Genomic DNA, 24,762 nt, shown 5'->3' on the forward strand with positions numbered 1-24,762 from the left:
GGGGGGAGCACGGCAAAGCACTGATGTTGCTAACTGAATAATGCCCCAGTTGTCTGGCTTGAACACAAGCCTGTGTTTTTGTTTAAGCTTAAATGTGAAACAGCTGTGTAGGTGCTGGAAAGTTGTGAGGCCTTTGGCCCTTGCTGGGAGGTGAGAAGTGCTTCAGGAGAGGTTTCTTCGGCACTGGAAGAAGGGAGAGGCTGCAAGCGTATAGTTTCCTGTGCAGTTAACAGCAGCCACCCTGTAGCCAGCTTTTTTCCTTCTCCTCCACCCTTCCCATTAGAGCAGTTCCTGCTCTTCAAAAGTGGGCATCATGTACTGCGCCGCACACAGCTCAGGGGTTGTTTTCAGGCTGGGTTAGCAGAAGAGCGCTAAGGACGTGTCTATGTGGTGGTGTCTGTTAAGGGACTAATAGCGCTGGCAGCCCTCATCATCACCTGACACTTGAGGGCAGACCCAGACAGCAGTGATCCCAATGCCTAGTATAGCAGAGGTGGCCTGGGAACTGCTGCTTATCGCCACTGGCTCCATGAAGGATGAAGAACGCTATCACAGTAGTCCATGCCAGCCGTATCTAGCCAGGTAAACAGGCTCCAAGTTTCCGTAATCCCTTTATGAGACAGTGAGCTCTGATCATTTCAGATCAGGGGCTGGACTTGGTTCAGCTTTGAGTTGCACACTTTCTTTCCCCCGGGGCTCTGCAAGGGCTTCAGACACAAAACACAGCACAGGAGCAGGGCCTGCACTAGAAGTCCCAGCACACCTTTAGCCTGTGAAATGACCTCAGGCAGATCCTGCAGCTCCAGCTATACTTTGGTGCCGCACACCGAAGTGCCCAGCGTGGTGGAGCTAGGGAGCACCATTACAGAAACAGTGTCTTTCAGGAAAAAGGAAGAGGAAGAAATCTTCTCTGTCTTCTCCAGTAAGGCACAAAGGGTTTAGCTGATGGGTTGGGAAGGGCGTCTCTTCATTCAAATGATGTAACCTAGCCCTTCTCCCTCCATTCGCTTAGCAGTACAAAACCTGGAATGCGGCAGGGATTTGCAGCTTGTGTGGGTTCCTGAAGACAGCTTGTGCACATTCGCATCCCTTTTTGCCCCTTGCATTTATTTCATCTCTCTTTTTATTTATTTATTTTTTAATAGGTTGCCAAGAGGGTGGGCAGAGTTCTGTACATGGCAGGCTTCCCCATGGCTTTCCCCCTGCAACCTCCCGGCTTGCGGCCACCGGAGCGGGACCTGCCCCCAGCTGATCTCCGGCCATCCTCCACGGGAAGCGTGGCCTCCCCTTTCAGCAGTGGCCTTCCCTCAGCCAGCCGCATCTCACCAAAGCAGGAAAACGGAAACTCCTCCATCATTGCTGGGATCAACGACACCACAAAACTGCCATCTTAACTGCAGGACAGCTCTTAACTGCTTCTGGAACTGACATTCAGTTGGACAAACTGAAGGTAACGCATTTTGAGAGACCAGGAGAGCCTCCCTCAGCAGTGTGAGACATAGGAGTGAGGAAGGGAGGGTTTTAGTTTTTTGGGTGCATTTGTTTTTTGTTTAAAAAAGTTTTTAAACTGTAAAAAGGAAAGGAAAGAAGAAAAGAAAACTATCCAAAGATGTATTGAGACAACGCAAGTGAAGAGAAAGAAAGAAAACGATTCTTGGAGGACGATGGTAGCACTCTCATTCCCTTCCACACCTCTCACCTGTCTGAGGCGGAGAGCTGCAGCCAGGGAATGAACACTCTTCTTTGCCTTCAAAGGAACATGGCTTTCAAGAACCTCTGGGTGTGACTCCAGACTGGAAGGGAAAGGAAAGGGACACTGCTCCTCCCAGTGGTACTCAGCACCCCTGAGCAAAAAAAACCCATGGAAAATGAAACCAACAGCCCCTTCCTTCCCTGATATCTCCTCCTCCCTGGAAACTGTACTCAGTTCCTCATTCAGGTGTCTATGCATCTCTAGCAACTTTTAAAATAATACCAAAGACAGACAAAAAAAAAAGAAAAAAGAAAAAAAAGGCAAGTTCCGGTCCATGTTTACTTAAGTGCGGATGGTACGGCACAGGCGGCTCAGTGCTGTCCCACGGGCTGGGGGCTGCCCTCTCCCCTGGCATGTTTGTCCCTTTCAGCGCACACAGAGAATGGACTGACTATGCTCCAACCCTGCAGAGGATTTTTTTTGGTTAGATATTTTGTTTTAAAGAAGATGAGAAATAAGGACTGTGTGCTTGGGTGGGATGAAGGGTCACAGGTCTCCAGTGTGGCCCCCTTTCTCCTGCACRTGTACAACGGACTTCTTTATACAGTTGGGTTTTTTTGTTCGTACGGTTGTTTCTGTTCTTTTTAAAGCCTTGTTACAGAGGTGGATGTAGTTGCACATTCTGGCCTGCTGTGGACCATGAGACAGATACCTGTGTGTGCCCGGGGGAGGGCGGGGGAAGGATGTTGGGGGGATTCAGGCTATAAACAATGGGTAGAGTTTTTACTACTGTGAATGAGATGGTAGCTCCTGGGGGTGACCTCCTGTGACTTGTACAGTTGTGAGCAACAATCACATGTGGTACTTTTTTTTTTCTCTCTCTCTCTCTCTCTCTCTCCCCCCCCCTTCTCTTTCTTTTGTTTAAACATTGCACGTGCTACCGTTTTTTTTCTTACAAAATAGCTTGGTGGTACATTAGCTTCTTTATATTGTAAAAAAAAAAAAAAAAAAAAAGTCATTATCCATCACATCACGATAAAATGCTTTCCAGCAATCAATTTAAATAAAAAAGAAAAACACTTAATTTACAAATGGTACCTAGCTTCCTGAGCCCTTGCATATGCATATGGTTGCTATGCCCCAAAAGTTTCCTTTCTTTCACTGTGTGTACACTTGGACCCATATGCCTTACTACTGATGCTGGTACTCTTGGTGCATTGGAGCTGCTACACTTCCAGCCTAAAACCCCTTCTAAGGTTTGGTTCACCGTTGCCAAATGCCAGAAATCATCTTGCCCAGCTAAGAAGTGAGAGAAAGGAGACAAAGCAACTTCTTTTTTTCTTTTTTGGAAGAAAAGATAAGTTTAAACTTTCTTTCTTGGAGGGAGGGCCTTATAATTCTCATTTTTGCCATCATATGCCAGGCTCTCATATATATAAATTGCCTGAAGACACAGGCTTGGTTACCTGCAGTAGGCAACCTGAGTCCTGCGCATTTCCAACTCCCCTAATGAAACAGCAGGAGCTTTGGCCCCTGAGAGTAGGCTATAAATAATAATAATAAAAAAGACATTATTTTCTAAGGTTTCTTCCTCCCCCTTATGGGACAAAGGGTGTCTTGGCGCAAGTTTGGGAGGGCATGTCTAGTAATTATTGTAACTGCAGTTCAAAAGCCCTGAATGAAACAAACACCCCACGACACTGTACGCAGCAGTAATTACCTGTGCAGTAATGATGTCTGGGAGCAGGAAAGGAGCAGCACTCAGTCTAGGACAGGAAGAGCATAACTATCTCTGAGTTGTTATCACTTACACATGCAGGCGAGAGGGAGCATGTTAGCCAGGCTACAGCACATTTGGGTTTTCTGGATCCTTTTTATTTGCAATAAGGCATGTTTCTGAGCTGTGGTTCTTCTGACTTCATGAAAATGCAGCTTCAAAAAAAGGAAACGTTGTACTTCTAAAATGTTTCTAAAAAAGCCTCTTGTACTCTTGCAGTGTGCAGGAGTAAGAATGCCTGGAGGGAAACATGCAGGCAGTGCAGAAGGCAGAGATGAACAAGTCTGTGCAGGTAGCCTGGCCACCCCTAGTGCTGACAGATAGATAGCTAGTGACCTCACTGAACGGTGACAGAGAAGAACAAAGATCCTGTTTAGTTCTGCCCCTCCATCTTCTTTTCCAAAAATCTGCATTAACAAAGACCGATGCCCTTGCAATGCACAGTTAATTCTAAGGAGTGATTCTGTCAGATATGCCCTAAGAATACTTAACTTTTCCTACCTCTCTCAGCAAATCCCCTCCATTTCCAGTTTATTTTCCAAACCAGTCTGCTTCCTAGCTGTCAGTACTGCAAACTAACAGTAGTCTTTCTTAAGAGCTAAGTTGTTTATATCTTGCCAGCAGATCAAAATTGCCTTTATCCAACTTTTTGAGCCACACAATATCCTTCCACAAGCACAACTACTACAGAAAACACATGAGGACCTGCAGGCTTCATCAAGAAGCTGCCTAAGTGATGTGGTGGTTGGGTTTGAGGCAATAACGAGGGCGGAGGTGCCCAAGACAGCCTGCACTCAGCACTACTGTTCTGCAGGGCTCATGGTACAAAGCTGCGTTCACCACCAGCACTGGCAGCTAGGCTTGGCCCTAGAAAGGGGTGAGATTTTATGCCCCAATGGATAACAGTAGGTCTGTTACAAAACTCAGGCTCAAACTGGTCATCCCTTGGTTTGCTAAGTGAATGTATCCGGGGCAAATCCAGCAGACAGCACAAAATGAAAGTATATTACCAACATTATTAGGCTTTTCTTTCCTTACTCCTACTCCCTGTCCGCATTCCCTGCACCCCTCCAATATCTCAGGGCACTTAAAATTAACTTTCTGCAGCATACTTACAGTGAGCATGTACGATTGAACTGAGCTGCTTCTGATGGCGATGACTGATAAAGGCTTCCAGTTGCATGGAAGCTACAAAGCTCTGAACCCTCTATGCAATCACTGAGCACTTCCTGGCAAAAGGGAGGGATTAGCAGATGTGCATGGCAGCACAGCCCGCAAGGAGGGGGCCACATGGTTGGGTGGCTTAACAGACAGGAGGTCCCTTAGCTAAATAACCCGTCCTTCCCCTTGGTCAGCTCCTTTATGCTCCCAGCAGGAGCTGAAACTGAACCCTATTTTATTTAAAGCAGTGGATTTTAATAAGGACTTTTTATTACCTTCACTGAGTAGTTTTACTGGCCTTGATGTGACCACAGATTTTACTGTTACCATAAACATAGCTGTTGGAAAAAGCTTCAAAGTCCAAGTAGCGTCTTTGCTGTGTCACCGAGAAAGTCCTTGGAGGCACCTATGACTGGCCTCCCCCCCCAGCTGTCCCCAGCTCTTACCACCTCCTTGAGAACCAGCTCCAGGTGCTGAAAGCTGAGTAATCCAGAAGGCAGCAGTTCTGTAAGGGCTATTCCTAGAGGGGTGGCTGTGAAGGCTCTCAGTCATCATCAGAGAAAGCTAAGTCCTCTACAATGTCCTCTTCTCCTTGGGCTAGCTGTTCGAGGTCAGCTCGTGACATCCCGCTGGTGTAGCGTCTCTGCTTCCGTGACCCTTGGGGAACCTGTGAGGCCTCCTTGGCTTCCTCTGTGGGTGGAAAGAGTGAGAGGTGTAAATCCTGCTTTACTGGGAGAGAGAGTGAGGCAGGTGCAGGCAACTCATTGCTAATTAATCCCAGACACTCATTAATTTATCGGCGCCGCTGCAGCTCCCAGATAGCAGTAGGAGAGCGCTGCAGGGTGCTCAGCACAGCACTGGCTCTGAAGCACTTGGGGAGATGGGAGTGGAAAGCTAACTAACTGTTGTGCCTGAGGCAAAAATGAGAAACGGGAAGAATTGCAGGGACAAGGTAGGCAGTGTCTCCAAACCTGCAGCCCTAACAGCTCAGGTCTGTCTGCCTCACCAGAGGTATCAGGCTCGGTGCTAGGATCTGACAGAAAATGGCTGTCGTAGGTAACCACAAAAGACTCCAACTGCAAAATGAGCCACAAGCCCCCTCCCTTTGAAATAGCATTTCAATAGTGGAGAGCACAAGGGAGAACTGGTTTCTAGGGGCCATGCAGGACTGTACATGTCCCCACTGCCGGTGCCCCTCCCTCTCATTCCAGAAGGGTGACTCGAGCTTCTGTCACCTTGCTTCCAGGAAGCCCTGCAGAGCCTCTTGCTTAGGCTCGGCTAGAAAACCATCAGCTCAGCACCAGTGCCTGCCTCCTGTCCTGCACCCTCAGCCTCTCGCAGGTTTGGAGACGCAGGGGGCAGGAGCCACGGCTGTGGAACGCGGCTACCTTTTCTCCTCTCCAAAGCACTCCCCGGATCAGCTGCCAGGCTCCAGCAGTTCAGCCCGCTCGCCAGCAAGGACAAAAAGCCAGCTCTGGCTGCCCAGACTAGGCTGGATGCTCAGGACAATTCAGACCTTTCAACACCTTGCTGGTAACACCAAAGCACCAGGACTACAGAACTGCCTGTTCAGGGTACTGAGAGCAGGGGCAATGTTTTCCTCTCTTCACCAACATTTAACCTATTTGTGCCTGGAGTCCAGATCTACCTGTAGCAATAGCCAAAGGTAAGAAACATTACTGGGCTGGAGAAACACAAATGAGCTCCTTGTTTCAGGTCAGAGAAGCACAGACCTTTGCCTCAATAGATTTAAGCTTAAAGCGCTGGGCTGGTAAGAGCACACAGCTAGTGCAGAGCTGCAGCTGGGTATCACACAGCTCCTGAGAGTCTGGCCTGCGGGAGGGTGGGAAGCAGCCAGGGACCTAAGCTTTTCACTGTTCCATTGCCAGACCAGGCTGTGTGCATGTGTGTTTTGGTAAAAAACACAACAGGGATGCATAACGCACAGAGCTTAAGACTTGGGAGGGGAGGATTTGCCTGTCTGCCCTGCCTGATTGATGGCTGAAAAAGTGCCATAGGACAGGAGCATCCTGCCCTGAACATCACTCCTGCTACAGCTGTGTGTCCAGGCACCAAGAGTCTCCACTGGCTTTACTCCATGTTCCCACAGCCCAGAGGGACGGAAGCTGCCATTACGGGGGAAGGAGGGGAAGGTCAGAGTTCCCACTCTCTCAGACACCAAGGACGAGTGCTTTTCCTTCAGCTTGTCTGAGTACTCCAACAGGCAGCGGGGGGAAAAGCTCCCTCCTTATCCTTTACAGCATTGTCAGAACATGCATCAAATACTCATCTATTCTGGGCACTGAGGCTTGGGTGTGTATGCCAAGCCACAGCCATCTGCCATGCTAAATCAGTTGGGTTTTGCTCTCGCTTGGACTCCTTCCCTCTTCCTGCTCTTCCTACTCCCCAAACTAGTAAAGAAAGCCTGCACACAGGCGCTTGTGTGGCTGTTCCCCACAACCACATATCACACCCGATGGCATGCAGACGAGAGGAGGCTTGGCCCTCTAATACACAGGCCTAAGCAAGTGGCAAAAAAAAAAAGAAAAAAAGGCAAAGGAACACCACAGGAGCCAAAGCTCCTGGCAGGCCCAGCTTGCCTCTGCTAAGTTAGCAGCAGAGTGACTTGGCAGGCGCAGGCAGGACTGAGCTGAACATGGTTAGTTGCACCCTGTTGGGGTGCTGAGCAGGCTCTCTAGCTGGCTGTGGCTCTGTGTGACGGACAGAAGGGGAAGATATTCTCTCCTCAGCTGCAGCAAAGCCTGGTTTGGCTTCTATCAAGGCCCTGGTGACACAGCTGGCAGCTGGGGAGGTTCTCAGTAGCTTTTTAGACAGCTGTTCTCCTTGCTAGAAGCATGCTGAGTTGGTGGCCTCTCCTGCTGACACCCACTACCCTTACTGCTTCTGTCTCTGGGCAGCAGCTACTAACTTGCAAAAGTGATCAGGACCAGCAAAGAGTGAAGCCATTGGTTCTAGCAGGGCCTGTACACATCCTGGCAAATACCACCAACTGTTTCAGTGCAGAAACACCGGATGAATGCAGGGCTTGGACAAGCTCTCCTACCAGTCCTGTCCTCGGAGGGGCTGCTGAGAAGCAGCAACTAAAGGGTTACACCTTTGCAGCACCCCATACCCTGGGCACTGCTCAGATGAAATGTGAAGTGCCCCTCCCCATGCGTGCGTAACCTGTGCAGTGCCTTAAAGCAAGGTTTCTGTACCCTGTTGGGGTAGGCTGTATGTACTTCAAGAGTTTGTTTGAGCCTCTCTGCAGGGAGCCTCTGAGAAGAGATGAAAGGGACTGGTGGCTTGTTAGAGCAAGGGCTGCAAAGACCTTAACCCTTTCGCTCTCTTCTCAGTATGGACTCAGAACTGCAAGGTCTCCCTGACCAGGCTATGCGCATGTGTAAAAATCCCTCCTTACACCCCGCAGCTCAGAACAGCAAGCAGGGAAAGAGGAGACAGTTCCTTTGTAGGGAAGCCCTCAGACTGCAAAGGAGCCTTTGGCAACCAGTGCTGTCAGTATTGCCCTTCCCCTTTGCCCAGCTGCACTACTTACCATCTGAGTCACCGTCTTCTTCCAATTCTTCCTCATCCTCCTCGATTTCGTACTCTCCCTCCTCTTCATCATCATCGTCGTCGTCCTCTCCGTAGTCCTCCTTGCTGCTTGCTTCTGAACTGTCATCTGGACTCTCCTTTGCTCCTGATGCCTGCTTGGCCTTGGCTTTACCTGTAATTATTTTTACTATGTAAATGGAATTATAAAGAGCAGCACTCAAGCATGCATGCAGGCAGTGTACAAAAAGGGCAAAGTACCACCATCCCTGCATTCATCCTCAGGAGTACAGTCCTACACGCACTAAAGGGGAAATTCAGCAGACAGTTTTTCCTGCCAGGTTTCTCCAGAAGCCATGTCCCCCTGCACTGGAGGTGCCCAGCTCCAGGCCCAGAGCAGGATACTATTTCAGAGGCATTTGCTAGAGGCTGGGAAGGCCAGAAGGCAAACAGAGATAGGAAAAGAAAGCTAGGAGAAGATTGAGAGCACAGCACAGTGAGAAAAAATAGGCCTACTGAACAGACATGAATGAGGAGTAGGAATAAGTCATGACTGGTTCTACTGAGAAACAGTGCCTGTGTATACCCACCTCTCAGTGATCGTACGTAGCTGCTCTGGGCAGACCTTCTGGTTCAGGGCATCCTTCTAAAACCTTTTTTTCCCTGCATTAGTCACAACAGAAAGGTCTAGGAACAACATCACTGCAGATGGCTAGCCAGAGCCTCCAAGCGAGGCTGGGAGGAAGTGTGAAGAGCTTCTGGATGCCTGGCCTGTGGGAAAAGCATCTGCCTCTGAGCTGCTGGAACCAGACTCCTTTTACTAACACTGACTTCATGTCAGTGGAGGAGTGCTTCTCCCTCTTCCTGAGGGTGCAAGTCACCATGCATTTAAATGATAGAATACAAATTCTGTATAGATGGGGCAGAAGAACCAGCATCCTCTTCTTGCCTCCTTGCAGCCATCACCCCTGAGCTAAGCCCAGCTCATTGCTGCAGGTTGCCTGTTCCTGCTCACAAAGCTGCTGAAGAAGTCACTTATTCACACTTCCAGACTCTCTGCTTGGAAACTGTCTATACATCTTTCTCACATTGCGATTCTTGGGCCCCACAATGGCATCTATTTTTTGCCCCATCCTCCCTCCTCAGCAGCTGACCTATGCTGGTCACTGAACTGGATACAAAGCCATTAATAAGTTGGTTGCTAGCTCTCAGCTCCCCATCATCACCCTGCTCGCTCTCCTTTCACCAATCTGTCAGCTCTGCCAGCATACAGCTTCTGTGCAATTGCCCCCCCAGGGACTGGAAGCTACATCTCAACGCATGGAGTTCTCACATGTGCCTGCAGCCATGCAGAGAGCATCCCCTCCACAGGAGATGGATTGCAGTGCTATTCACTGCACGAGATCATATTGATGGGCACCTGAGCAGCCTCTTGCTGCCCAGGCAACGACTGAGGGGGGCATGCTCCCATCCATCAAGCAGTACTAGCAAAAGCACTGTCAGCACCAGCTCCCAGCTCCTCTGAGAGTACACACAGAAACCAGCTGTGGGTGGGAACTGGATATGAGGCCTTTGGGTCATTCCTACATGTTATGACACAGGCAGCAGCCGCTAGGAGGACTGTACTAAGCTTTTCCAGCCTCCTGCCCTCCTCCTCCCCTAATCTCAGCCCCTGCCTCCCTTTCCACCAGCGCACACAGGCACAAACACTCCAACGCAATCTCCTGAAGAACTCAAGCTTGCCATCTTCTGAGGCGGAAGTATCAACAGGACTCCAGCACTCCAAATTTTCAATGAGGTTTTACAGATACAAACTAGCTCCTCAAAAGGAAAGTCACAAATGTTTATCTCCTCATCAACAGCTGAATCCCTTTGCTGCAGCTGGAAACACCATCAGGCTCCCAAGTGGCAGGCTCCCAAGGTGACACCCCATAACCTGGAATCCACTGGGTGTCTTGGGCCTATCACGCACCAAGATGACCAAGCACTGGCAGAGCAGTGAACTCAGCCTGCCACCTCCTGGGAAACAGGCAATCCTCTTTCTAGGGATGGGTAAACGGAAGCATAAAGTAGCTTACCATTCCCATGGCTACTGTGCCACTTCTGCTGCAGAGCCTGAAGTGCCGTCAGCTCTCCTCTCTGCTCAGCACTCACCATCGCTGAGCAGAAGAGGCAGAAGAGCATCTGTACGGCCTGCACTCATTCCCACAACCACATGGACAACTCTAGCAGGCCAAAGCTGGGGCAGAATTGAGAGCAGGGATGCATGAGCTAGGGAATGAAAATGCTCTGCTTGCAGCCCACCTGGCAGGACTCACACCATGCAGAGGGTGGGCTCCAAGCCTCACCTCCAGGTCATTTCTCAAGAGATTTCAGGGGACAGTGCAATCCTTTCAGAAAGGCTTGGCTTTTACCTACTGGGCTGCTGTGCCATGCCTCCCAGGAACGCGCTCTCTGGCCTCTTGGACAAAGGCAGCAGCCTCAGCTTTGCTCTTCTCCCTCTGTGTCAGAACAGGGCAAAGCAAGGCAGACTAAGATCCACGATAAACTCCTTATTGCCAAGGAGACAGGCAATCTGAGGATGCTCTCCCAAAGGCAGCCGAGCTGTTGGGCACAGCAGCATCCTGTCCCAAAGCCACCTTCTCTTTCAGTTTATAGCAGTAGGGCTTCCTCATGGGGCACTGTGAACATCCCAATGGTGCCCAGCAAAAGCCAGCTACCTGAGCCCCATAGGTGCCTCTGACAGGCCCTGACCAACATTACAATTACATCTGCCAAATCAGAACCTCAAAGCCATGTTCTCAGAAGCCACGCCAGAGCCCTCCTGCAGTCAAGGGAGAGCAGGAGCAGAGAGGGAAAGGAACCAATGGCAAGAGATGGACCAGACAAGGGAGATTTGGAGAAGACAATGCTTACAGTGTTCCAGTTATCCAGTGCTTCCCCTCTTCCTCCTCACTCTGCCTCTGGATCCTCAAGCTGACTGCACACAGCAGGAAACTAGCCATTGAGAAGGGCCATGCTTATTCTGTTAGCAAATGAAAATGTCTGATCTCTCCTTCCACACTCGTGGCCCCCACCAGCCTGGCATTATATTGATGCAATATGATTACGTGAGGGATAAGTGAAGAAAGCTGTTCAAGTTCATTAGAGGCACACCAACACCTAATACGGACAGATCACTCATTACACCCAGGCCCAGAGAGACGCTGCAGCCACACTCCCTCTCGCCTTTAATTGCCTCATGACGAGGCAGTCCAGCACCTCTTTCCAAGCCATTAATAATTTCCAGGAGCAACTGCCTTTCCTCCCAGAGATCTGTCAGCTGGTAAATGAGAGGAATGCATGAACTTCCCCACCCCCACCTCTACACATCGATTGATCAAATCCACACTCTCTCCTCGCCAGCCCCTGGCTCTTTCCATGGTTGCTGTCTGGGTCGCTCCTGAAACGTGCAAACTTGTTTCTCCTCCCTCTTCGGACCCTGCAGAGACCTAAGCAAAGGGGGTCTCTCCTGCCTCCATTCCAAAGGGCAGCTCGCCTTGACGTGAAGAACTCTTTGCGTTCACCGCCTTTGTTGACCCCTCGGGGAAAGGGGAATAGGGGTTGTCCAATCCTGCTGAAATTAGCACGCAGCTTTCAGCTCCACCTGCACAAAGCACAAGGCAGGAGTAGGGGGAATCCCCCTTCAGATCCTAAGATGAAAAAACAATTGCAAATTCATTTCTCTCCTCCCTTTCCTGCTGTGCAGCCATATTTGCTGCTGGCATCAATACACTGCTTATAATTTATTCCTACACAATTTCCAATCGCGTGCAGACCAAAATGAAGCAAAGGGACAGATGGCCAGCAGGCAGCGTGGCCTCGTAGAAGAACCACTATGCTGGAATCCTAGAGATGTGAGCTCAAGTTCCTGTCTCAAATCCCATTCCAATTGTGACAACATGTCATTCCCCCTTCTGGTGCTTATGTCTCAATTAATCAGACCAAATCTCTGAGTAAAGAGTACACCTCTCCAGTGGTCTATGCAGCACCCACCCAAAACTGATCCTGGTTGAGGTCTCCCGGTGCAATGCAAGATGCACTGACAGAAAGCTAGCCAGCACTCCCAATTTCCAGGTTCTGAAAGGAGCAGATAAAGAGTTGTGCTGATGAACTGACTGACTTCATTCCTAAGAATTGTGCATTATCCTCCCCATTCTTTCAGAAGGCCCTAAAAATAAACAGAAGTGCTGGTACTGACAAAGCTAGCAGCTTGAACCACAAAGAAAAACAATGAGACCTTTATAAATGTGACACCAGACAACAAAATGGCTTATTATTGGTAGTCTCACACTGGAATTGGAGCTGCATTCAGAAGAGATTCATCCATTAACGGATTCTGCAAGGCCCGAGAAGCAAGAATGAAGATTCACATGGATAGGACRCATTTTGCTATCATGGCTCTGTGGCCTACTGCAAATGCTGAAGTCAGGGTTCGGACTTAGGAAAGAAGAGATTGAAGACCTTGCTTTTATTATTGGTTACTGCAAGGTTTACAGAGCTAGGAAAAGGGCTGCTGCTGTTAAAGACAAATGGCTTATCAGGTTTTTGGCTGCTGTGAGCCTCTGACCTACTGTTAAGGCCAAGGTTAAGGTAGGGAAAGATCAGAGAGCTTAGCTATTGCTGGATCCTGCAGGACCTGAGGGACTAGTAAGGAGGCCCGGGACAAAGGGAGTGGATGGCCTACTATCAGCTTTTCATCTTTGGCCTACTGCAAAACAGGGTTTATGATTCAGAAGAACTAAAGAGAAGACTGAAGAGTTAGACTTACGCCTGGATCCTGCATGGTTCATTAAGGCACGCTGATGGCTGTAGCTAGCACAAGAGGCTGCTCAGTGAATTCTCTGGGCAGTGGGCTTAATGAAAACGTCCTTTTCATATAATATTTAAGTTAAAGTTGTGGAATGTATTACCAGAGGATGTTGTGGAAGCCAAAATAATAACTAGAATCAGGTATATCCGGTGAACCAACCATCCGCGGCTATCAAACAAAGTGGTCTGTTTGCAATCCTCAGCTCAGAATGTCTCTAAGCCACTGACTGCCCTGTAACCTCCCCTCCCCTGAATACACTGAATACTCTTCCCTGGTAGCTCCATACACTGCACGAACTCTTGAGGTGTTTAGCCTTGCACCTGCATCTTTATGCATTTGCCTCTAATCCCTCTTGTCAACACAGGCAATTATAGCTCTGCCCTGAAGCTGAAGAGAAGAAAGCTTCAAGGCTGTAACATCTGGCTGGAGTTGGCGCTCTCCTCTGAATCACTCTGGGCTCCCACTGAGACCTCCAGGAGCACTTGCCCTGTAAGAATACACTGCCATAATGTTAGGTACAAGCTGATTCTCCCCATAGGAACCTACCACATTTGAATCTCCTCCCTGACCTGTGCTGCAGTTTCCCCAATTTCTGCTTTAGGATCCCTTCCTATTCAACACTAGTGCAGTCCCCACTAGCCCCTCCTTGCTTGCTCAGGGCAGGACACTGCTCTGGGAGGATTCTGGAGGGGGTGAATCTACCAGATGTTGCTGCTGCTCCTGCTCCCCAGTGGGAGGGGAGTGGGGGTGGTTGGTTCCCATCTGGGAACAGCATAGAGCAGGGCCAAGGGCTGGTGAGCTGCAAACACCAAACTGCTCGTGGCTGTTTCCTGCAGCAGCGCCTGGAGCCGGAAGCAGCAAATCTCCTCTCTCTGCTACAGCACAGCTGGAGATTGTGGTAAAGGTGAAGGTAGACAAGAAGGACACCCTCAGAGCAGGATGGAAGGTAATACACAACTGCACCAGTGCTGCTGGAGGACAACAGGAACTGCACATTACCCATTACCCTCCTCTCCTGTGCAGGGGCACCTTTCAATATTTACCCTTGACCCTCCAGCAATGAGGAGTGACAGAAACTGGGAGAACAGGGAGCTCCTCACGCCCACTACTTTGGGAGAAACATGCCATTCATTTCCTGCCTGTACGGAGCAGGGAAGGTGCAAAAGGGACAGGGCAAAAAGGATGGCCCTGAGGCACCTTCACTGACCCCAGGCCTGCCACCTTGCTCTTGGCCATGCCTGGAGCTGGCTATTCAGAACACTCCCTTGCCCACATTAGTGGGGCTACAGACCATCTCCCAAAACAGCTAATGCTGGAGATGTCCATGTCATACTATAACCCTTCCAGGGGCTGGAGATACCTTTCAGGGAAGATGATGATGCTGTATCATCCTCCAGCTAAGGACTCTGCCCCAACATCCACACCAGGTTGTGGCAAGCCACATCCTGGCTGGTTATTCATACCCTGTTTCTCCAACCTCCATTTACACACCTTTCTCCACAAGGAAACTAGAGACCTGAAGTGCAAAACAGCTTTCACCAAGTGTCCATGTCTGGGGCCCTGGAGGCACAGGTTACCAGGAGAGTGCGTGAGAGATGGAGATACTCATTTGGAGGCTCAGACTCCAAAAATGTTTGGGAGACAAAGGACAGTCATTATGTTGCCTTGGAGATCTTTGCTGCTACAAAAAAGTGCTCAGACTCACTCAGTCCCAATGTGTCTTGTTTCTGCAGTCACCACAAACACACAAGGGCACAGACTGTATTGCTCATTCTGCAAAGCTTAAAGCTTAGGAAAACTGTAAAACCAGCCCATGACAACAGCACATACAGCATGTGTCTATCTGTACACAACTCACTTCTAAACACATCTGCTTTTTATGTGGACAAGCTTGGGGCCTTGAAAGGACCTGATCCTGCCCACCCATACATGTGATCAACTCTAAACAGTTCCTGGTGAATTCAGAGGGTCAGCTGGAAGTTTGAAAGCTTTGCATCCTGCGTGAGCTGACTCAGCTACGGCTCACATCAGTGCTGCCCATCCCTTCCCTCAATTACTTCTCCTCCACTCCACTCCATCCTCCCCCCCCAAGCAAAGACAAGAGGACATGCATGTTTCAGGGCCAGGCTTATGCGGACTCACCCATTTGTGTCAATTAGCCATGCAACTCCTCTTGGGGAGGCTCACCTACCCTTTTCATTCCCTAAAACAGATTTCCCTTTACTGACTGTTTTCCATTTTAAGACTTCTTCAAACTGATTGCAAAGAGCTCTTCAGAAGCCTGTTCTGCTCTAAAAAATACAAAGGCCTTTGAGATAGAAGTTAGTTAATGAGCGAGATGCTTTGGCCAGCAATGGTTAATTCAAAAACTCTAGCTGCTCTCCAGGTCTACCCTTTTCCAGAGAAAAGAAACAGGGTGAACTGAAATCAACATTTCACTGATGCAACACTTAATAAAAATCAAAAGAAGCGGGGTGTGTGGGGGGTGGGGGGTGAGTTGAACAGCAGCTAAATAACACGAACTTGGTAATTTCCTGGCTTTTAACAATTTTCTACTCTCTGAATTTGGCCAAGGACCTGACTGGCCAAAACAACCACAAATAGGAAGAAGAACATCCTGTCAACAGAGGAAAGATTTTGCCAGGTCAAATATGTTGGTTGCTGAGGGATGGGAAGTGTTTTCACTATGCTCCATATCCCCACATCTCACCAGAAAGCCACAATGACGCTACACCAGCTGCAAGTTCTAAAATCTACACTTTTAGGTAGCAATGATCAGGAGGAAGGAAGTCTTCCAGATCAGAGCAACAGTCCCCACAGACAGAACCCATGGGGTAGCCTAGGAGGATGAATTACAGCCAGACTTCTGCAGCTAGCTATCTGGGACTTTTCTGGCAATAAGTTCCTTCCTATCCAGAAGTTCCTCCCTCCCTCCCAATTCTTTGCAGAGACCTACACATCCCCAGGAGGTAAAGCTCTGGAACTGGCTCTTTCTGGTAAGAACACTGAACAGTTTTGTGTGCCACTGCAAAGCCTAATGAGGAGAACATGCACATCTCTGGGTGTGGTTGAGCTTTTCAGGGAGCCTCTTGTTCTTCTCCCCCATCATCCTTAGCATTCCCAAACCATGTCCCTGCTTCCATTCCTAGAGCAAGGAGGGCACAGCCTACCAGCCCCATCTTTTCCTGCCCATGTCTGGAAGCAGTGCTGCGTCAGAACAGCTGATCTGCCCAGACCTTCTCTGCCACTCTGTTTTGGAGAGGTGACTATGAGTTTTCCCAGACTCCCACAACATGCCAATGCTACAGTTAGTTTCATAACACCTGCCTGCTTTGCATCCGGCCTCTCCCTGTCACTGTACGGAGAGGTCAGCATCACCAGGCAGTCCCAGCTACATTTCTTATTTTCCTCTCCTAGAAGGTCCAGGGTAGTCTCCTCCTCCTGTCTAGACTTCTGCCATCAGCTGCTCAACATGGCTCTCTTAGAAGTAGTTTGAGGCCGATTTCAGGGGTCCTACTCTCTCTTCCATCCTTGTAGTCAACCAGTCCCCACATTCAAGCCAGAGCAGGCTACTTCTGTGGCTTGAGAGTTTGAGGAAGGGGATGGTAAGGGTTAGAAGCTATGTTTTTAAGTAGCCTGAATGCTTCAAGATGAATCAATGTCCTTCCTTTGTCCCAAACTCTCCTTTTGCCATATTTAAGGAGAGGAGATTGTTATGCCCTCAAACCTCACAGGTAAAAAAGTAAACGCCCAGGCCACAGTAGCCACAGGACCTCCCAAATTCCCTTGCATTTGGCCACCCAGTAGAACAATGGCCACAAACACAGGGAACTGCAGCAAATTGAAGCACTGGCTTCTCTGACTTGCATCTGCAGCCAACCCTGACAGTTACTGAATGCAGAACATGGCTGGGAACATCTCACACCCCACACGGAGTAAGAACAAGAGCACATTGTATGCATCTCCCAAGACACAGGCACTTTTCCCAGCCTCCCTGTTCTGTGTCCCTTTCTCACTGTGCAGTCACATCATTGCCTGGAGGGGACTTCACCCTACACTACAGTACAGACCAAGTGCTCCACTGTCTCCACCCAGAGCCTCAGGATTCATGGTGGGGGCTGAGCAAAGTTGCTCCTTGAGATGGAAGTGGCCTTCAGGGCCTGTTCCCTCCCTTCAGAAAACACCCTACTAAGAACAAAGGCTATGGAGAGGCAGCTGACCCAGGAATGCTGGAAGGCAAGGCCATTACTGACACTGCCGCAGTGCTGATACATGCTCAGTCACTAGATACCACAGTGAACGGACTCATGCAAACAGAGCAGGGAGAGCCCTTTGATATCACATGGACTTTAATCTTCATTTGCACTCTCTTCACAAGGGGCCAAAGAACCTCACAGACACATGTCATAAGCACACACACAAGCAGTGGGGCAAAGCCGGGCCTAACATGTAGGCTGTAAACTTTTACATTCAGCGTACTCTGCAGTGAGCAGGTAAGCACCAGAACCAAGGTAAGACCTGCGTAAGTAGGGTATCAGCCAGATAACTGCCCTAGACCTCATCTTGTATCATCAATAACATTTGTCACATATGTGCCTCATTCACCTTAGGATACTCATGTATTCCCAGAATCCCTGAGTAAGGACCAGCAGCCCAAGGAACCTCCCAAGAATGCCTAAAGCCAGTTGCTTGGAGGTCCAGGAAGAAACCCTGGGTTTCCCTGGCTCCTAGCAACCTGCTTCCTGAACTGCAGCTATCCCTGCCTTTTTAGAAGCCATGGGGATTCTTCTAAGGCATTAATTTGTTCAGCCTGCAGGACAACCCCAGATCTCAAGGCGATATCTCAGCAACCCATTTGGATATGACACTGATCTCTCGGTATCTTGCTGGGTCATGTCCTCACTTTCGCTATCCTTCCTACAAAAATTCACTGACTTCAACCTCAAGCTGTCAAATAAGTTTTCTGACCATTTCCTCCTCCTCCTGTATCAGACACCTGTGAGGAGACAACACTCATCTGTTTCTGTGGTAATTCCCAGGATTTACCCTCACACCTCACAATGTGTGTGACAGATTAGGACTTTACCTGCAGATCAAATCTCCCCCAAAACAGGAAAACCTTACATTCTTGCAAGTCTCCCTAGTAGGATATGAATGACAACACGTTTAGAAAACCTGCAATATCTCAAAATCTCCAAATTACAAAAAGACAATCTAAGTTTCTCTCCAAACCACACGGCGAACTTTTTAGGCAGGTTCCACAATTTACTGTGGCCCCCTCGTGGTCACAGCCAGTGAGTGATATCACTCCATTTTCTCTAGAGATTCATAACTTTCTTGGCTCATCAAGAATACTTGCAATGTCAGTCATTAGAAAATAAATAAATCGTAAGTACATGCACAGAGAGGATAACCCTTGCTGCAGCAAAGATTCTGGTAGCCAGCCCCTGCGATAGCCATTGTTTCATTGTTTGCAATAATGTGTAAAGAGAAGGTCCTGGCATGCTGTCGGGTAGAACAACATTCTTATTCCTACTTTATAGGTGGGGAAATGAAACATGCATTTCTGCACCTCCACTCACTATGGAAAAGGACAGCAAACACCCCAGACTCTCTAAGGTCAGGCTACTGCCCAGAACCCGCACCGGTTATGAGCACAAGGAGAACTTGACTCTTTGGAAAACTATAGTATGAACTGGAGCTACTTCTCCGAAGCCTTTGAGAACAGGCTTTACATTCAGCCACACATTCCCTGGCTCTCCAGCTCCCTGGCTGGGGTCAGTCTCTGTGACAAAAGAAAGGTGCTGAGGGGAGGAGAGGGTATGGGTCATGTAGGGAAACAAAGACTAATGCAGGCTTTAAAATGAGCTGGAGTGACAGAGCAGGGGAGGGAGAGAAAGATGAAAGCCTCCCAACTAGCTTCTGTCTGCCACTTTAAAAAGTCTCCAAAGGGCATCATCATGCTGTGCTCTTTCTCCATGTCACTAAATCTTTTGAATCAAACATGGCCAACATACATCTCCCTTGGGGTAGAGCCGTACTGCCCCGCACCATAGAGAAATCTGAGCAAGGAGAACACATGCCCAGCCCCAGTCCCATACCTTTCACAGGGAATCCAACAGTTTCCTCATCAGAGTCACTGTCCAGCTCGAAGAGGTCCTTGAATTCCTTCTTATCTTCCTCCTTCCTTTCATCTTGCTTCTTACGTTTAATTTCTGGGAAGTTCAAGTCTTCAAGCTAGAAAAAAAAAACCCAAACCAACAGTTAGAGCAACCTTAGCTTGTACTTTTAAACATACGATGCTGAGCTTAAACACAGGGGCTTGGCTTTGCTCTGTATGTGCAAGCCACATGGCCAAGAGGCAAGGGTCGTGTCTGGCTGTTGCCAAGTAGGGGAACAACAGACACATCTGTGAGTCAATTACAAAGGTGAATGATGTGTGCAAAGCACCACTGCTCTACTGATCTTCACCCAATGAACTACTTTTGCTAATGAGCCATCTACTACTGATAGCTTGGCATGGCTAAAAATGCAAGACATCCATGACAAGCTGGCTGTCCTAGATCTCTGGACAGAAAGCCATGCAGGCCATATGAGCTTGGGCAGCCAAGTACAATCAAGCCAGACTGTGCTGGTCACCTCTGAAGCAGCAGTTCTGCACCAATGGCAAAATCTGTGGCAGCTATAACCTTCTATTTGGCTGCAGATTTCAGCACAGTTAAATGGCAAGGTGTTGAAGATGCTTAAGATACGTCTACCCCACAGCTTCCCCTGTTGCTAGCCCTTATGGACTTCAGTGGGCCAAGCCTTGCTGCTGCAGACACAGCCAATATCAATGCCATTAAGTACTCGCAACCGACACCACCTCACTGCTCTTTACACCTCTCCGGAGGGGGATTAGGAGGAGGATTTACTTGCAAGGCCTCATGCCAGCAGGACGAAGATAATCGGAATGCAAATTAAATCCCAAGTGCTCTCTGAACATCAGCTGCCCGTTGCCTGTGCCTGGCTGCACACCTCCTGGGAAGCACTCATGCATTAGCACACATTAGCCTGCTTGGAAACATTCGCCCTGCGACTAATAACTCATTTGCTCTCTCCCACCCATCAGACCACCCCTCGATGCACTCCTCTCTGACCACAGTCACTTCAACCCTCCCATGAGCTTCCCCCAGCAGGAGCAGCAGCAAAGCATACTCCATATAGAAAGGCAGCTCTCAGCAGAGATAGAGACACACACACGTTTGCTCCTGCAGCCAATTCCAGCAAATTCTCCCAGCCATTTTCATGGTTATGGTCCCCAGCTGGGCAATACTGATTCTGGGAGCTGAGCACTTACAAGCAATAACCTGCAGCACTAGGATGGAAAGTCAGAAGCTGGCCAGAGAAGGGGAGAGGGGAGCAAAGCACCAACTACCATTTGCAGGGTCCTAATTTTAAACCATTTTCCCACCTGCTCTATTCCACTATGAGAGGCCTCTCCTCCCGCTGCCCCTGCAGAGACCTGCTGAGCTGTCTCTGTGCCTGGAAGACACATGAAGAAAGCAGCACATGACAGGCTTTTCAAACAGCAGCCTTTGCATGCCAGAGAATAGACTCAGGAAGCAAACCCCAGCAGGAGCAGCACCTCAGAGTCACTGCCAAACAGCTGCCCTCAGCTGACCTAATGATATACTTTAACCATTCTCTTTCCCAGGGTGGCTGAGCTCCTGCAAGCTCCATCTTGGGGAAGGGGAATTAATAGGATGAAAACATTTTCCTTAGCTCCTGCCAGTTCTGGTGGACAAGGCAGGTACATGCTTCATTCCTCCCACTTGCTCTAGCCCGTAACCTTTTTTTTGGGAGGGGGAGAGGAGGGGAAGAAATGCACCAGAAATATTGATTCAGTGAGGGGCTCCAGACATAAAACACAAGATCTCAGAAGCTAAACCATAGCAGCTATGTTTCTAACCCAGTGTTAGGCTGTGATCACAGGCACAGCCTCTGAATCTGATCCCTTTCAGTTTATACAGCCCTTGCCTTTGCAAGTGCCTCAACCATGTGACACTGCCATCACCCCAGCCTCAAGGAGAGCCATGGGCACTTCCTGCAGCCCAAGACCGCAACCATCACATCCTCCCTCAGTAGYTCTGTCTTGATCAAGGCCTCTGATGTCCCAGAGGTGGTCACTCTAGCTAGAGCTCAGGACTGTACGCTGTGGCACATCATCACTAAGGTTGTGCCAACTCTGGCAATCCCACAGTCACAGGCAGCACCTTTGGGCCCTCTTCTGTGCCAAGAGTCATGCTGTCTGCAGGGTTCCTGTCTGGCAGCCTTGGTTGCTATCATTCTTCAGCAATAGCAACAGTTAAATAGGAGTCTGGCATTGCCTAACCAGGAAATAGTTGAAGTTGAAAGTGTCATAATCCCTACAGAGGAAACAGCAAACAGAAGCAGAAACCCAATTTTGTTTGTGAACAACAAACAACAGCTGCATCAACTGCCCAAGTCTCTGTTTGCTAGTCATGTTCTCCATGACCCTGATCACTGTTATTCTTCCGCAGCAGTAAATGAAATGTAAAAATCATTCAAGACCTTATTCTCCCTCCTCACTCACCTGGAGTGTAGGATATTTCCATGGAACATATCACTTAGTATGTTTTAAAGTGGAAAATGGAACTACGTATGAACAAAATGTCTTGTGCACAGAATGTGGAAGAGTCTAACTTCTTCAATTCAAGGGAGTGCAGCAGAGAGATTTCCATCGACATTGTGGAAAAAATTCCTTAGTATACTATGCAGGGCATGTATAGCAGGGAGCAGAAACTGTTATTTGGAATGTCTTAGGCACTATGAAAATACAAACATGAGTGCTCATTTCCCAAAGCAGCCAGTTTTGAGTGACGTCAGTACTGGTTGAACCCAACCTGAGCATAATAAAAAGGACCTGGTGTTGAATCATCCTGAGTCATGCCACCTCCAGCTTTCTGAGACTCCACAGGAGCACCCTCAAGTTGATCACCTCAAAATAAAGACACCAGAAATTCCTACTAGCTGTGGAGCAATTACAAAGCAAAGGATTGAGGGCTTGCACTGAGCCACAGCTCACAGATACAGCCTGTGTTCATCAAACAGGAGCAGTAACTAGGTAATTTTTGAGGCCAGTCTTTTAATCCCCAGCTAGAGGGTTACTATCTACTGAGTCTCACGAAGCCGATTAGTCTGCATCCCATTAGAAACCATTGGGAAAAGCAAACAGAACAGGCAGACAGGGTCTGCGTTGTTATATAAGGCAGGTTCCAGCTCATAGCAGCTGAGAGACAAGCTGATTTTTTTTTTTGTTATTATTTTCTCCCCGAAATGGCTGCTAATAGGACATGGATTTTCCCAGCCCTAATGGGCCTCATGGCGTTCACTCTCCTGCTGGGGCTCACAATACTGCATCATTAAGCTAGCAGTCCCCACCGAGAGAGACAACAGGCCCATTCACCAAGCAAAGACATCAGGCAGCCACAGGCCTTTCTGAAAGCTAACTCCAAAATCTGTCTCCCTCTACAGTTTATCTGTTCAGCCCACTTCCTCTAGGAGTGAACAGGTCTCTGTCACTGCCCTTCAGCCTACCCCTGGCTTAAGCATAATCCTCTTGAACCTTGCTAGGCTAAAGGAATCCCCCCTAAAGGGGAGCTCTCTACCTCAGCTGGTCCCTGCTATACCAAGGAGCTCTAACTCCTCTCCTCCCTTTAACACGACACGGGGCTCGTCTATGCAAAAGGCTTATCTCCTTCCTCCGGGTGATAGCTGCTTCAGTACCAGAAGAGTCTCAGCTCACAGCAGCAGGGCCAGTTTTGGTTAAGAGGTCAGCCCCACTCACAACAATCCCTTTTTTGCTGTTTCTTAGCCCCATTTGGGCAACTTTGTTTCTGCAAAGGCCACATTCTCCTGCTGGTGATTTTTGTTCCCCCTGCACAGCTGCCCCAGGGAATTTCAGTCTCCCAGCCTTATCTCAGGCTGGTATGCAATTCTGAGCATATCGTAGGATATCCTATGTCTTCTACCATGCTCTGGGACTTGGCTCAGAGCCAATCATCCTCATGTCCCATCGATTATTTTAATTGTTCCCCACCATATGCTGGAGACACCAATTATATCTATTTCCTGCTCCTGGCCAACAGCCTAGCTCAGCCACTTTCATTGCATTAGCATTGAGACAGCTTTCCTTTGGGCTCCTAATTTAAGCAAGCTCCCAGCTTTTGCATCCTGGAGTGCAGTGCCAGGGGGAATGGCCAGGGAACCTTCACTTGGGCAGGAAATGTGGGAAATGGCAGTCTGAACACTTTCATCCAGACAGCAAGTCCCACCTCACAACCAGCCATGCATATGGGTGAAACAAAAAACTGCTAAACAAAATCCATCTCTGATATTCCCCTTGTTAAGAACAGATGCATTTTCCCCTCCTCACTTTCTTGGAAAGCTAGGCCTATGAAAGTGGGGATGAATTCACAGAACAGGCACTGTGGGTAGAGTCTAAAATTCAAAACTGCATCACACACCTGTTCCTAAAGTAGCATCCACAGTAAGGCTATTGCCCCCAGGTGCCATTGCTGGCACAGGTAAGAAAAAAACAACAACCAACAACCCAACCACCAATACAACCAAGCAATTAAGCAGAGTGTCTAACTATAATGCTTGGCTTCATTGCTAGAGGTGAGGTCCAGCCAAGGCCCCCAAGCCAAGTCATGAACTTCACTGGAGGTTTGGGTGTTAGTCCAAACTGGATAACCCACACTGAAATTCACACACCTTTAAGGTGTCAAGTTGAACTACCATCAGCAACAAAGCTGCCTCGAGACTGACTCTGGGCAGCAAGCAGGCTTACAAAGAAACAGCAGTCAGCGGGAAGTTTATCCTAGCACTACTTCACCTCTTACTAGCTTGGGCAAACAACAGGACACAAGCAAGGGACATGGATATTGCTCCTAGGGATCCCAGCAAGACAGACCCCCAGGGAGCTGAAGACACTGGCTAGGCTGTGTCATCCAGACCTACCCATGCTCTTTCAAAAAACACACAGCCTACACATCCATTCAGTTCAAGACAACTTCAGCCCACGTCAATGGAGCTGTTTTTGGCCACCCATCGTCCTGCTGCTAGGACATGCTCTCCTTTCTTCCCATGGCACAGCTGAATATGCAGTAAGTCAGTGGTTTCATTCTTACTCTTTCTTTGCCACTGATTTCCAGTTGTATCTCCTTCTCTCTTAGCTTCTTCCACTGAGTGTAATACTTGGTCAGAGGTGTCCCCTCCTCTTTGATCTGCTTCTCCCATTGTTCCTGCGTGGAGAGAGGGAATGCAAATTTAAGGAGGGTGTTCAAAGCAGAAGTTTTGCAATACAAATGTAGCAAATACAGGGAGTCAAGAGGGGAGTTTAAGACCCTGTCCCAAACCACCTGTTCCCAGTTTCTGGATTGGAACTGGCATCCATGACTAAGACTGCAGGCAGGACCAAGTGTGAGTTCAAACACAGTCATTTAAGCAACTACTAAAACAGGAGTGGTGTGACTGACAGCTCTCCTTAGGTAAAGCAATGCTTGGGCTCTGCAGAGAGATCAAAGAATGCCAAAGGACAAAAGGAAAGCTTGGCCAATGCAACAGCTTACTAGTGCAACAGCACAGGATACCAGTGTCACGAATGTTGAATCACAGCGGAGAGACAGATGAAGTATAGCAGGGCATAAGGTTCATCAAAGG

At 48.7% G+C, this 24,762-nt stretch overlaps 2 protein-coding genes across 7 annotated transcripts in view; one reads left to right on the top strand and one right to left on the bottom strand.

The window, feature by feature from the left end:
- SAMD11 (sterile alpha motif domain containing 11) overlaps positions 1-2,723 on the top strand; it is a 130,465-nt gene extending 127,742 nt beyond the window's left edge. The window contains exon 13 of the mRNA XM_026074004.1: positions 1,146-2,723. Coding sequence (XP_025929789.1) covers positions 1,146-1,394 — 249 coding nt within the window. The 3' untranslated portion in view covers positions 1,395-2,723. The remainder of the gene's footprint in view (positions 1-1,145) is intronic.
- NOC2L (NOC2 like nucleolar associated transcriptional repressor) overlaps positions 1,425-24,762 on the bottom strand; it is a 60,051-nt gene continuing 36,713 nt past the window's right edge. The window contains exons 15-20 of one of the 6 annotated variants that reach the window (XR_003254854.1): positions 24,231-24,344; positions 19,137-19,272; positions 8,188-8,358; positions 5,078-5,321; positions 3,414-3,459; positions 1,425-1,844 (exon numbers count right to left, since the gene is read on the bottom strand). Coding sequence is in view for 2 of the 6 variants with exons in the window: in XM_026074002.1 (XP_025929787.1) it covers positions 5,176-5,321; positions 8,188-8,358; positions 19,137-19,272; positions 24,231-24,344 (567 nt within the window). In the remaining 4 variants the exon portion in view is untranslated. Of the gene's footprint in view, positions 1,845-3,413; positions 3,626-4,817; positions 5,322-8,187; positions 8,359-8,773; positions 8,955-10,939; positions 11,830-19,136; positions 19,273-24,230; positions 24,345-24,762 lie in introns of those variants that run through there. The other 5 variants (XR_003254853.1, XR_003254855.1, XM_026074002.1 and 2 more) reach the window with 5 other exon arrangements.

This window comes from Apteryx rowi, unplaced genomic scaffold (genome assembly GCF_003343035.1).
Source record: "Apteryx rowi isolate R43461 unplaced genomic scaffold, aptRow1 scaffold_38, whole genome shotgun sequence".
Classification (NCBI taxonomy): domain Eukaryota; kingdom Metazoa; phylum Chordata; class Aves; order Apterygiformes; family Apterygidae; genus Apteryx; species Apteryx rowi.